The 12,437-nt window shown below is 44.8% G+C and overlaps 2 protein-coding genes across 2 annotated transcripts; both read right to left on the bottom strand.

Moving 5' to 3' along the window:
• Positions 1-28: 28 nt before the first annotated feature.
• Positions 29-5,626, bottom strand: C12H11orf42 (chromosome 12 C11orf42 homolog). The gene is made up of 3 exons (XM_003910305.5): positions 5,487-5,626; positions 514-1,312; positions 29-249 (listed from the first exon to the last, which is right to left on the bottom strand). The coding sequence occupies exons 1-3, from the start codon at positions 5,556-5,558 to the stop codon at positions 119-121; spliced, it is 1,002 nt and encodes a 333-aa protein (XP_003910354.1). The 5' UTR covers positions 5,559-5,626; the 3' UTR covers positions 29-118.
• A 5,402-nt stretch (positions 5,627-11,028) lies between these two features.
• LOC103877698 (olfactory receptor 52W1) lies at positions 11,029-11,993 on the bottom strand. Its single transcript, XM_031653260.1, is given in 2 exon segments — positions 11,029-11,232; positions 11,235-11,993. Coding segments are annotated over 2 exon segments (963 nt in total).
• Between the last annotated feature and the right edge of the window lie 444 nt (positions 11,994-12,437).

Raw genomic sequence — 12,437 nt, 5'->3', positions numbered from 1 at the left:
AGGAATAAGCAGCATGGGCCCAGGATGGTTTGGGGGGGCAGCAGCTGATGTTTATTAGAGACCAGTACCCCTATGCCAGATCTTGGGGGCTTTGCCCCCGGAATCTTTTGCTTCAGCTTCAGTCGTCGCTGTCGAACTCCGAGGATAGACCCTGCAGCAGGGGCAGGGACATGGAGTGCCCGTCGGGGTCCCTGGGGCCCCCACCCTGGGCTCCTGGTGGAGGGCTGCGGGGGCTGAAGAGCCAGTTCTCTGCCAGGGTTGGGGATAGTCACAGCTTGACTTATAGCTGGTCTTTTTCCTCCCTAGCTTTTCCCTCTGGTCCTCTGTGCCATCCCAATCCCCTTACCAGGGCCTTCTCATTCCATCTCACCCTCCCCGGGCTCCCTCATTCCATCTCTTTCACTAGAGCCCTGTGCTGAGTAATGGATTCCCCACATACTTAATTCTCATGCCTTCTCCCTCCTTCGCTTTGTCCCTCCCATCCATCTCATCATCATTTTCCCCTAGCAGTACCTGACAGTATCTGGGGCCCCCTCCGGAAGGGGTTTCGGCCCTTGTAGGAGAATCTGGTGGGTTTGCCCTCTGGCCCTTCCTGGGGAGGTGGTGTAGGTGGAGCTGGGACAGGTGGGGGCACATCAGCAGCTTCAGGTGTATCAGCAGGTGCTGATGTGGGGGCCAGAGGTGGCATGATGCTGAGGTTGGGTCTGACCCAGTTGGCCCCATGGAGCAATGGGTCTTTAGTCAGAGGCTTCTGTGGTCCCAGCACGCCCTTGGACTGCAGTGAAAACTTGAGGCAGGAGAAGGCAACAGGTAATGACCGATGTAGCTGGAGGAGCTGGGGCTCATGGGCTGTAGGCATCAGCCCCAGCTGCAGCCAGGAACAAGAGAAGACCTGGTAGATGACATAGATGCTGTGGGTGCTTCGGAGCCAGGAAAGAGTCTGCTGTAGGCTCACCTGCCCTGGTGGCAGCAACAGGAAGGCAACCTTCTTGCGCAGGCCACCCATCTGTAGGCGGATCTTGCATGGCTGCCCATCCAACATTCGCATCTCTTCATAGGCTATCTCTGCTTGGCCATTTGGTGAGTATTCCCGAGTGCAGTGGGCGAAGGCACCCTCAGATCCTGCCTGCTCCAGGAGGCTTGGTAGTGGCCCCACTGGTTTCAGTGCCCTCCGACCCTGCCGACCTGGCAAAGCCAGGCGGGTATGGGCTGGGCGGGACTGTTTTACCAGCACACCCAGTAGGTCATAGCAGACTGCATCTGACAGGAAAGGGACTGCTACTGCATTGGGCCCAAAGTGCTCCTCGATGACCTGCAGGTGGCCAGTTTATAGGTCAGGGACTTAGGGTCAGAAGTTAACTGGTTGCCTACTTTAAATTGACCCCCAGTGTTCACTGTTCAGTTACATCTCTATAGTGTTCAGATTCGTGCTTTCTGCTTATCTCCCAGCTCTCCTGCAGCAAAACTTTGAATGTCTACATGTCAAACTATCTAGGTAATGGGAAAACATAAAAGAATGAGACTTTGTCTTTGTCCTGATATAGTTTAGTCTAATGGAGAAGACAAAAATGTAAACAGCTATGTAAAATATTAATAGAAAGCAAGATGTGAAGGAGACAAGAAGTGATTGAAGTCTTTACCTTTCATAGAGGATCAAGGAAGGTTTCTAGATGGTGATACTTGAGTTTTGATGGAATTATCTAGGTAGGAGAATGGTCAATTCAGGCATAAGAGTCAGCCAGTGAAAAAACTTGAATTTATAAACCAAGGGGGGCACATTTAGGAACACATAATTTTATAATGCTTGTGTGTATGGTATGAAGAGGGACAGGCACACAGGAACTAGATTATGAAAGGCTTGTGTGTGTGTCAAGTGAATTGCCCTGAAGGCAGTGGGAAGCTGCTTGAAGGGCTCTGGGTAGGAGGAACAGGATCAGATAGGTGTTTTTGAAAGCTATTTTTTTTTTTTTTTTTTAAATTGAGTCTCCTTTGTTGCCTAGGCTGGAGTGCAGTGGTGCGATCTTGGCTCACTGAAACCTCTGCCTCCTGTGCTCAAGTGATTGTCCTGGCTCAGCCTCTTGAGTAGTTGGAACTACAGGCACCCACCACCACACCTGGCTTATTTTTTGTATTTTTAGTAGTGATGGGGTTTCACTCTGTTGCCTAGGCTGGTTTTGAACTCCTGAGCTCAGGCAGTCCACCTGCCTCGGCCTCCCAAAGTGTTGAGATTACAGGTGTGAGCTACCGCGCCTGGCCAGAAAGCTAATTTTTAATAGGAAGGCATAAAATAAGGGTGATAGATGAGCTAAGAGTATGGCAATACTCCAGGCAAGGCATGATAAGGTCCTGAACTAAAATAGAGGGGGAAGATACTAGAGATATTTAGGTTATAGAATTAGTAGAACTTGGTCACTTAGGAGATATGGAAAAAAGAATCCTCGGCGGTGCACGCTGGCTCATGCCTATAATCCCAGCACTTTGGGAGGCCGAGACAGGTGGATCACCTGAGGTCAGGAGTTGGAGATCATTCTGACTAACATGGTGAAACCCTGTTTCTACTAAAAATAGAAAAATTAGCCGGGCATGGTGGCACACACCTGTAATCCCAGCTACTTGTGATACTGAGGCAGGAGAATTGCTTGAACCTGGGAGGCGGAGGTTGCAGTGAGCCGAGATGGCACCACTGCACTCAACAGAGTCTCAAGCAAAAAAGAAAAAAAAAAAACTTCAAGGATTCTTCTTAGGTGACTGGTTACATGGGTGATGTCAATAGTAGGTTACACAGAAATAGATTCGGAATGTCCATTCTTTTACCATGTCTGTTACCTCATAGTATATACCTTCTACCCTAGCTGCAAGGGGTAGTTTTTATAGGGAATTTGAGGCCTCATACTTATAATGTTAGTTAAAGTATGCTTTCAGGGATTTTAATTAATTGTGTGTGTGTGTGTGTGTGTGTGTGTGTTTTGTTGTTGTTTTGTCATGGCCTTTTTGGGGTTGGTAACCCTGGAAAGTTTATTTTTCATGACTAACTGGGAAACATAAGAGCCTGTCTAGTAATTGTACTTAAGTATGGTTTCAACCCATTCAGGATTTTGTGGCTGACGTTTCTGGTTCTCTGCTCTACTAGGGAGCAAGGGCACACAGAGTTTCCTCTTAGGGCATCTCGTATATTTGAGCCCAGTGCTTACAGTGCTGTACTCTACTCCCTACCTCCAGGCCCAAATTCCGCATGGCTATCCCCGTACTGATGGCATTGCCCTCTTTGTTGGCCTTCTGGTAGAATTCACCAGTGGCTCCTTAAGGCTGATCTACTTTTTGCTACAAAGCTGTTTTGGAAGTACTGCCTCCTAGCATAAGAGGAAGGTAGCTAACTATGGAGTTGCATCTGCACCTTGGATAAGCTGAGGTAGCTTGTAGACTACTGTCTTGTCACCTGGCCAAAGGAATAACTGATGTTCTTTTGTGGTCTGCATGGGAGAGTTTCCCATTATTCCTTCTCCTTTGCTTCACTGGAATGCTTCCTTTTGGGTGGGGCTCTGAGAAGGACCAGTGGGGTTTCCAGGGGAGAGAGCAGAACACTGGTGGGTTGACATTTTTGGATGCAATGCTTGCGCCATGACCATGAAATCAGGTGCACCAAGCATGACATCAGAATCTCACCGTAACTGCTCCTTTGGTGTCAAGGATCCTGCACAAGTAAGATAAATGGGAGTGTCTGTTGAAGAGCCCCCTCTGATAGGAGTGTGACATTTAAAATACCTGGTGCTTATTATCCAAGTTTCTGCTAAAAGGGTGAATCTCGGTTTACCTGGAGGCTCTTTATTCCCCATATGCTCTTCCTATATGCTGACAGGCATTAAGTTGCCTAATTCTAACTCTCCCTGACCTTGACAGCTCCAGTGGTTATCCTAAAATAGGAAAAATAAGGAGCTCAGCAGTTCTTTGTTAGGGAGACTGTGTTCTTGGTAGAATCACTATTTAAGACTACTATGTGCTCCTACAGAACTTTTGCTTCTGGATAGAAATTGTATGGACCTTAGGCCCACAAATTTAGGTTTTCCAGGGGCATCCCAGGAAAGTGATGGTGGAATATTGTTTTCCTAGATGTCCCTTGGTTCCATCGAATTCTGAATGTGGAGTTCTTGAGCCACATTCTGTTTAGCCAAATGTTTTACCATATGTTCAGTAAACTGTCAGTGGTTTTGGACACAGGAAACCAGGTCACTTAAAGGTGACCTAATCCTTGAATTTGCCCCATAATGCCAGTGATTTATCCTGCATATCTCTACTCCGATTTTCCTGACAATTTTCAGTTTAAATAGGATAATGAGTTTTTTGATACTCAGAGATGGCATAGCTTTCTAATAGTGGGAGACTCTATTTGTTTTCAGTCTAATTCTGCTTGATCTAGTCCAGGACCAACCTTCTACACTGCTGAAACCAGTTGCTCTAATACTTGGGAAGACCTTGAGTTCTCCTGATTTTGCTTCCCTGGGAAGCTGGCCTTTGTGGTAAGCAGCTACCCTATTTGGAATGGAAGCAGCATGCCATTAAATCTTCTTTGAGTGTGGTAGGCACTGCTTTAAGATTTTTTTTTTTTTTTTTAAGCCTGGTAGGCTGACTTCTATGAATGTTATAAATTCACCTTCCTTCAAATCACATAGTCAGAATGTGATTCTAAATTATCTGATCTGAAATTTCCTGCCATCCAACCTGCAACTGAAAAGTGATTTGGTAGGATTTTTGGATACCTGCAACCCAGATACAGCTGAGATTGTCCTGCTCCTTAAAATATAAAAATCTGCCTCGAAATCCAAATTTCTTATTTTGTGGAAGTTAAGGTGGAAGAGATCTGTGAAAGAGTTTCAGATAAAATTCAGATTCTATAGGAAGCTGGTTCTGTAGGAAGTCCAGGTTCTAAGATTAGCCCTTATATCTCTTTGGCTTTATTTTTACTACTGCTTCTTTGAACTCTGCTCTAGAAGATTATTAGGAGTTCTCAAATATGAATTATTATTTTTCCTCTCGTTTTTACAAATGCTCTACATTTAATTACTATTAAATTATTATATACTCACCACCCCCCTTCTCATTAATTCAGATATTTATTAAGTACCTTTTATTTGTCAGGTTCTCCTCTCCCTCTTTGTGTGAATAACTCCTGCTTGCCTAGCTAGAATGTCACTCTTTCCAGGAAGCCTTCCTGATCTGCTGTCTCACCCCTGACTTAGCGTGTCTCCTCTTTGTTCATAATTCCCTATACACTGCTTTTCAGTGAACGTTTTTACTATTTTTACAGTTGTCATTAAATGGGGGCAGTCCATGCCAATAACTTTACTGCAGTGCTTGGCACATATGGAAGCACTGAGTAAATGTTGGTTATTATTGTCTTCAGACTTCCCACCCCTTCCTACTCACAAGCTGCTCAGACCCATGGAGGTCATACTTTGTTACTTCCTCTTTAGCCTCCTTACTTCACCTACCTTATCCTTGATGAGGGTCCAGGTGGCATCAGCTTCATCCAATGTCAGCAGGTGGGGGGTACCCACCAACATGGTGGAGTATGGGAGGGATTGGGCCGGGCAGTGGCTGCTGCAGGAACCCCAGGTGGCCCAGGGAGGTGAGACCTGAGGTCTTGGGCTCTAAGCCATTGCATGACATCATAGAGGTCCTGCTAGATAATTGTGCCTTGGATAGGGGGAGGACAGTGACTTTCCTAGCTTCACTGCAGCGTGTAATTCATACTCTTGAGTCACTTATCCATCCTCCTGCATTAGGGAAAGAAAATGCAGGTGTCTGTTAGGGTGTGTTTGTATATGTGTATGTGTGTGTGTAGTTCTTTGTCTGAGTTCTTTAAGGAAACAGGATCAGGTCTCTCCTCCCTTCAGCAGCATCTCTGAAGCAATTTACTATCTTAGCTGCAGATGCTTCTCTGTGAGGTTGGATTGGGGTCCTAAAGGACATGGGAGAAGTACAATCATGAGCCACATAACAATGTTTTGGAAAATGATATGTGACTGACAGTGGTCTGACACCATAAGAGTATATTGTCGTGTTTTTACTTTACTTTTTCTATGTTTAGGTATGTTTTGATACACAAATACCATTGTGTTACAATTTCTTATGGTATTCACTACAGTAACATGTTGTACAGATTTGTAGCCCAAGAGCAATTGGCTATACCTTAGAGCCTACAGCCTAGGTGTGTAGTAGGCTATACCATCTAGGTTTGTGTAAGCACACTCTATGATGTTTGTGCAATGATAAAATTGCGTAAGGATGCATTTCTCAGAACATACCCTGTTGTTAAGCAATGCATGACTATGTAGATCAGGACTTATACTGAGAACCAAGCAGTGGTTCCCAACCTTGGCTGCACTTTGGAATTGCCTGGGAGCTTAAAAATTACTGGTGCCTGGATCAATTACTGATGCCAGACATTCTGATTTAATTGGTCTGGGGTGTGCCTGGGCATCACAATTTCTAAAAGCTCTTCAGGCAATTATAATGCATAACTTAGGTTGAAAACCATTATTAATGGGTGGGTTACAATTGCAGTGAAAACCAGGAAAATGTGTAGGAGGTTGCTGTGCTCAGCAGTGTGACAATGTGGAGGGTAAGAATATAATTGGGATAATGTTGCCTTAGTAACGAGAGAATCTTCAGGAAGGCAGAATTACGCAGGTAAATTTGAGGAAAAATTTCTTCGTGCTCCACTCCATGTCCTAGTCTGATTTGTGCCTAGTAGCTAGATAAAAGCTGGAATATTAGCTATATGTTATCTCCTTTGCATCTTTGCCCAGAGATCTCAAGTGTGTTTTGCTGAAGAAGAACCATTCTAGAGAGCCTTTCCTGTAGTTACTTTTCTACTCCATACCTTATCTGTTCAAGGAGTCCTTTCTCTGAGTCCTTCTGGAGAGTCTCCTTTGTGCCCAGGAAGACCTCTTTTGTGTAGGTGGTATCCTTGCCTAGCCCAGCCCTGCATAGCTCTGTAGAGCGGTCCCACAAAGTTGGCTGTCATCTGAGCTGGCTGAGGTGGTATGAGTGGGGGCATAGGCAAAGGTCCTGCAGTGGTGGGAAAGAGCGTTAGGAACGTTTTCCTAAAGGAGATGTAACTGGCCTCGGGAGGGCAGGTCTCCTTAGATAGAGCTATGGATATGGGTGCTGGGTCTTTGAGCAAAGGTTTTACAGTGGGTGTGGTCCTATTTTCCAAGAGAGGAATTAATATCAAATATTTCCAGGAGAGGAATTATACCAAATATTAATGTTGAGCTCTTTTGTGCTGGGGGCTGTGCCAAATACTTTGAATTCATTATATTAGTTAATCCATTTGGTATCCTCTTGAAGTAGTTACTACTGTTATCTCATTTTACAAGTAAAGAAATAGGCTCAGAGAGGTTAAATAATTATTTCAAAGCATATGATGAGTTTATAGAGGATCTAGGATTCAGGTAAAAGTCTGCTGGACTGAATCTTTAACTAACACATTCCTTTGGCTCACTTTAGTGTGTGGTGGGAGGAGTGAGTGCCAGATGGAAAGTACTAAGTGGTTTAGTGAAAAGGAAATGGGCAGGATAAGAGGAGCCATGATGAGCCAAATCAGAAACCCCAAGTTTCTTGTTAAGACAAGTGAAACCAAATCCCTTCCTTCTAATGCCCCTTTAGCACATTTTGATTATGGTTGACAAAAAGAGGTCACCTGGTGTAGTATAGCTGCACCTCTGTTCTCTCCAGGAAAGAATTCTGAGTGAGGCAGGTGGAGATAGAGCAAGAGAGAGACATACACAAGAACAAGAGACATAGATATGGGATAAAACTGACAAATGGTGCAAGGAGACAGAGATGTAGCGATATAGAGACAGTGAGAGTGACTGATAGAGAATGGTGTACATCCAGATCCCAAGGGGATTCCAGAATGAGAAGGAGAGGAATGAGATTGGTGCAGGGATGGTGGACTGTGGTGACTTTACCACCGTGCAGTCTGCATATAACAAAATTGCCCTTGTACCCTTTGAATTTATACAAAAAAAAAAAAAAAAAAAAAAAAGGACGAGGAGTATCTCTTTAGGACTTTTGGGAGAGGGGCTCAGAGGGGAAATTGGGAGTGAAAACTTCTGTCTGATTACTCCTCAGTCAGAAACCCATACATTCTTCTGCTGCCTGATTGTCATGATTCCCTAAGATCCCTAAATTCCCTACTGATCTACCCCAACACTAAGTCAGTTGGTCTTTCCTTTTGACTCAGAAAGACTGAGTCTAAAAGTTACTGAAGGAAAATGGATGGCAACTGGGTCCTGGATGGAGATGGTGAGCCTAAGGGCTGGGCTCTTTGGGCCATGTCCTGCTTATAGGATTTGCCTCTGGTGTGGCGTGAGAGATCATCTGTAGGGTATCTGAGAGTGATCTGAATGGAGAGCATGAGGGTAACAAACAGATGGATCTTTTTATCCAGAGAACATGAGGTTCTCAGTATGAACCTGTAGGGCAGTATAGAATAGTATTGACAGCAAAGACTTTAGAGTGATAAAGAGCCTTAACAAGTCTCTTCATGTCTCTCAGACTTCAAGGATAATCACACAGACCCCTCATACCTTATTTGAAACTTTTAGGGACAGATATTTTGGAATTCAGTTTTTTTCAGATTATAGAAAAGGAATATTTTATATATATATATATATATATATATCCTGTATTAAGGAATACCCCAGTGGGATTCAGGACAGTGCCCTATAATCAAACACATCAACACTTCTGAAGTTAGATGTATGAATATTCACACTAAATAAGATAAATAAAGATTATAAATAGGATCATGATGGTTGAGGTGTCAGGTTTTGGGCCAAAGTTATAAAAAATATTGTTTCTTCAGAGTTTTTTTTTTAAATTTTGGAATTATGGATGAGGGATTGTGGGCTTATAATTAATTCTCAGGTTGTCATGAGGAATGAGAGTGTGGTAAAACTCTTGAAACTATCATATGGCAGGTATGTATGCAATCTCAATTTGGAACAAGATACAAATGTCCAAGGGAGTGGATTTTTAGCTTGAAGGAAGAAAGTCGCTACAATGGACAACGTACAGCTCTGGAACCAGCTACCTTGAAAAGTTGTGCACAACCAGGATTTGAAGGTGCCTTAGAAGAGAGTCTTCATGTAGTGGGAGGGTGACAGAATTCATTGTTTATGAATGTTGGCTGCAGATGATTTCCCTTTCATGTATCAGAGGGGAAAGGCAAAAAATCGTATACCTGTATATATGTGAGACACAGGATTATCACACATATTTATTTATAATCAATAAATATCTTACTGCATATATGCTTGTTCACATGTCAATTATTTTCTTAGGATAGATTTATTAAGGGGGAACTTATTTATTTATGAGACAGGGTCTCATTGTCACCAGGCTGGAGTGCAGTGGTGTGATCACAGCTCACTGCAATAAAGGGGAATTTAGAGTAAGAAAAGGATATGAACAAGACTTGTGACTCATTAGGATTAGAATTGTGTCACAGTTATCTGCAAAATCATTGCTTGGAGGCCGTTTAAACTCAGAACCTCATGAAAAAAAATTAGTCTTGAGAATGAATGAGCCCACACTTAGGTTGACTGTAGATTTCCTCTGTATCTAGTTGTGTGCAGTGTGATGATGCCTCTGAAAATCATACAGAGCTTCTAGACTCTTTAGTCCTTGTTATTGATGACCTGGTAAGACCCAGTGTGGCACCGGAGATGGCATCATCTTTTTCTGATCTGCAGCTTCCTTATCTGTGGTCCAGCTTGGTCCAGCTATCTGTGCTGAGCGGACTGGGTTGCTCTTCGCTTCAGGTTTTCATGTCTAACTCCAATACCTGTGGTTATGATAGTTTTCCTGGAGAGCTTGGGTTTGCCTTTGCAGTCTGCAGCTTTTTCTGATCTCATAACACTGACTCCCTGCCATATTATACTTATTATATTATACCTATTCTGAACTCCATGATGGTATTAAAGACCTTTTGTTATGTAATGTCCCTTCCAGTGTGGTGTCTTAGCTGAAAATGAATCCCCTGTTGGGCAACACCGCCACACTTCCTGTTCTTGCTCTGGCAGGTACAGAAGTGCGAAATGTTTCATTTATCATATTGCACTAACGTCATGTGCTTCTAATGATGTTGGCGAAGACAAATGGGGGTGCCAATGGGGATTTTATTTGGGGATTGTACCTTCTTGTTGAGGGTGCACAAAAGGGCAGATTGACAAGAAACCGTAGTAATGCAGCCTCAGGCAATCAGATGATGTGGCTGCAGTGATTTTCTGGGATATCAACATTTCTTTCAGTGGACCCCTGACCTCTGAAGCTGCAGTCAAAGGGGAAGAAGTTCTAGCTGTTAATTTTGGGGGCTTTGGTGGGAGTTGGGGTAAGGAAGAATAGTAATTACAGATGAGACCAAAAGAGGATTCTTTGAATTTGAAGTGGCCAAATTGGTACCACAGGGCACATTATTTAGATTATCAGAAGGTGGGAGACTAGCCTGTATAATAACTCGTTTCCTGAGGGCAGTCTGAAAACAGAATCTGGCTCCAGGAGTAGAGAGGGCTGTGATTTCAGACAGGTACCCAAGCACTTGACTCCAGGGACAGCGCCACCATCTGCGGCAGTGCCAAGCACATCCATCAAGTTTGAGATCTATAGAGGAGCTTTTGTGTGGGAGCATGGGAAGACTTAGACTGAAATAATGGAGGTGGCGAGCAGGAAGGGGAGTTAAGTTAGATCTTGTTTATTATGATCCTTCACTGATTTTTCCTGCATGGTAGTGTAGCCCCCTGACCTCTACCTCCTGCCTCCTCCCAAGCAGAATACATGTTTAAGTCAAAGTTTACAGATGCCAGTGTTGCACATAGTAGGGACTCCACAACAATTACCTGTTAAATGATGGTAACAGTCATATGCAGACAGTGGGATGAAGATAACATAATTCACACCCCCAGACTCCCCTCCGAGTGTCCCCTCACCTCCACTCTTAGGCTCCATTGTTACCACTGGACATTACAACGGGCTTTTTCTGAATGTGAAGGTGTCCAGGAGTTGGTTCCTGATCTGCTTGGTGCGGGCCCCATAGATGAGGAGGTTGAGGGCAGGTGACAGCAGCAAGTAGATGTTGGAGAGAAGGATGTGCACAGGCTTTGGGACGGCGTGATGACCAAAGTGGTGTGTGAGGTAGGAGAAGAGACCAGGTATGTAGAAGGCCAGAAAATGACACAGATGTGAGAACTACATGTACCAAAGGCCTTGGCACAGGCCTCCCGGGTAGGCAGCTGCAGCACAGCATGGACAATGAGTCCATAGGAGCCAGTGATACCCAGAATATCCATACCTGAGATGGCCAGTGAAAGTGCCAGACCATATAAATTGTTGACCCGTGTGTTACCCACCACCAGTTCTACCACCACCATGTGTGCACAATAGGTATGGCCTATGGTCTTGGCTTGGAAGTGCTCAAACTTTGCCACCAGCAGGGGGAAAGGTACAACAATAGCCACAGCTTTCAGTGCCAGTGCCAAGGCTGCATAACTCACATGGGCTTTGGTGACCAGGACAGGGTAGTGCAGTGGACACCCTATTGCCACAGCACAATCACCGGCCATGGCCAAAAGCACACCTGATTCCATGGCAGTCAGTGCATGTACAAAGAACATCTGGACCAGGCACACAGCATATGGCACAGATCGGGGCCCAAGCCACAGCACAGCCAGTAACCCTGGGGCTATAGATGTGGCTAAGCCCAGGTCTGTGGCTGCTGGCATGGCCAAGAGTAGAAACATGGGCTGGTGTAGTGTGGAGTCTATCCACACCACTGCCAACAGTGCTCCACTGCCCGGCAGGGCCAGCAGATAAATGGGCCCAAAGACCAGTGTCAGCCAAGTCTGGGCACTTCCTAGCCCTGGAAAGCCAGTCAGTATGAAGAAGGTTGGGTGTAGGAAGGTGGAATTGAGTTGTAGAGTTTCTGTCATTCTGTGGTGGGCACAACTTGAGGGCTCGTGGGGGGCATGACTCCTGATAGGAAAGACAAGGGGAGAGATTTTGGGGGTGTCACAGTGGCACAAACCCATCCATGGCATATGTGTAGGAGTAGTGCAGGGCTGGGAGGATCACAGGGTTATAACTTTTGGTTAGTGGGGGTTTGGATGGATAATTAAAGTCAAAATTCTATCTTAGATAGGAGAATCCTTTGCTCCTAAAAGTTTATACGTATTGTAGTGGGAGGAAGGGGTAGTGAGGAAGAGGCTGCCTGCTGCAGTGGCTGGTATAGATAGCCAGAGAGAGCCTTCTAACTGGATGTCAGCAGAGGGTGGAGCGGAGATGAATACTTTTCTTCCTCAGGGTCCAAATAGAGTCAGTCTCAGTCTCTATGAGGAGAAAGCCAGTGCTGTGGGCAGGGTGGGGAATCAGGCTTC

Source organism: Papio anubis, chromosome 12, assembly GCF_008728515.1.
Source record: "Papio anubis isolate 15944 chromosome 12, Panubis1.0, whole genome shotgun sequence".
Lineage (NCBI taxonomy): Eukaryota > Metazoa > Chordata > Mammalia > Primates > Cercopithecidae > Papio > Papio anubis.
The sequence above is the reverse complement of the archived record's forward strand: the minus strand, read 5'-3'. Positions and strand labels throughout refer to the sequence as shown.

Excerpts from the sequence above, each read along its gene's own strand:
- C12H11orf42 (XM_003910305.5), bottom strand. The coding sequence starts at position 5,558 with ATGTTGGTGGGTACCCCCCACCTGCTGACATTGGATGAAGCTGATGCC. Across the intron at positions 1,313-5,486 it reads GGACCCTCATCAAGGATAAG|GTCATCGAGGAGCACTTTGG; the intron begins GTAGGTGAAGTA and ends GGCCACCTGCAG. Across the intron at positions 250-513 it reads GGGGCCCCAGATACTGTCAG|AGAACTGGCTCTTCAGCCCC; the intron begins GTACTGCTAGGG and ends CAACCCTGGCAG.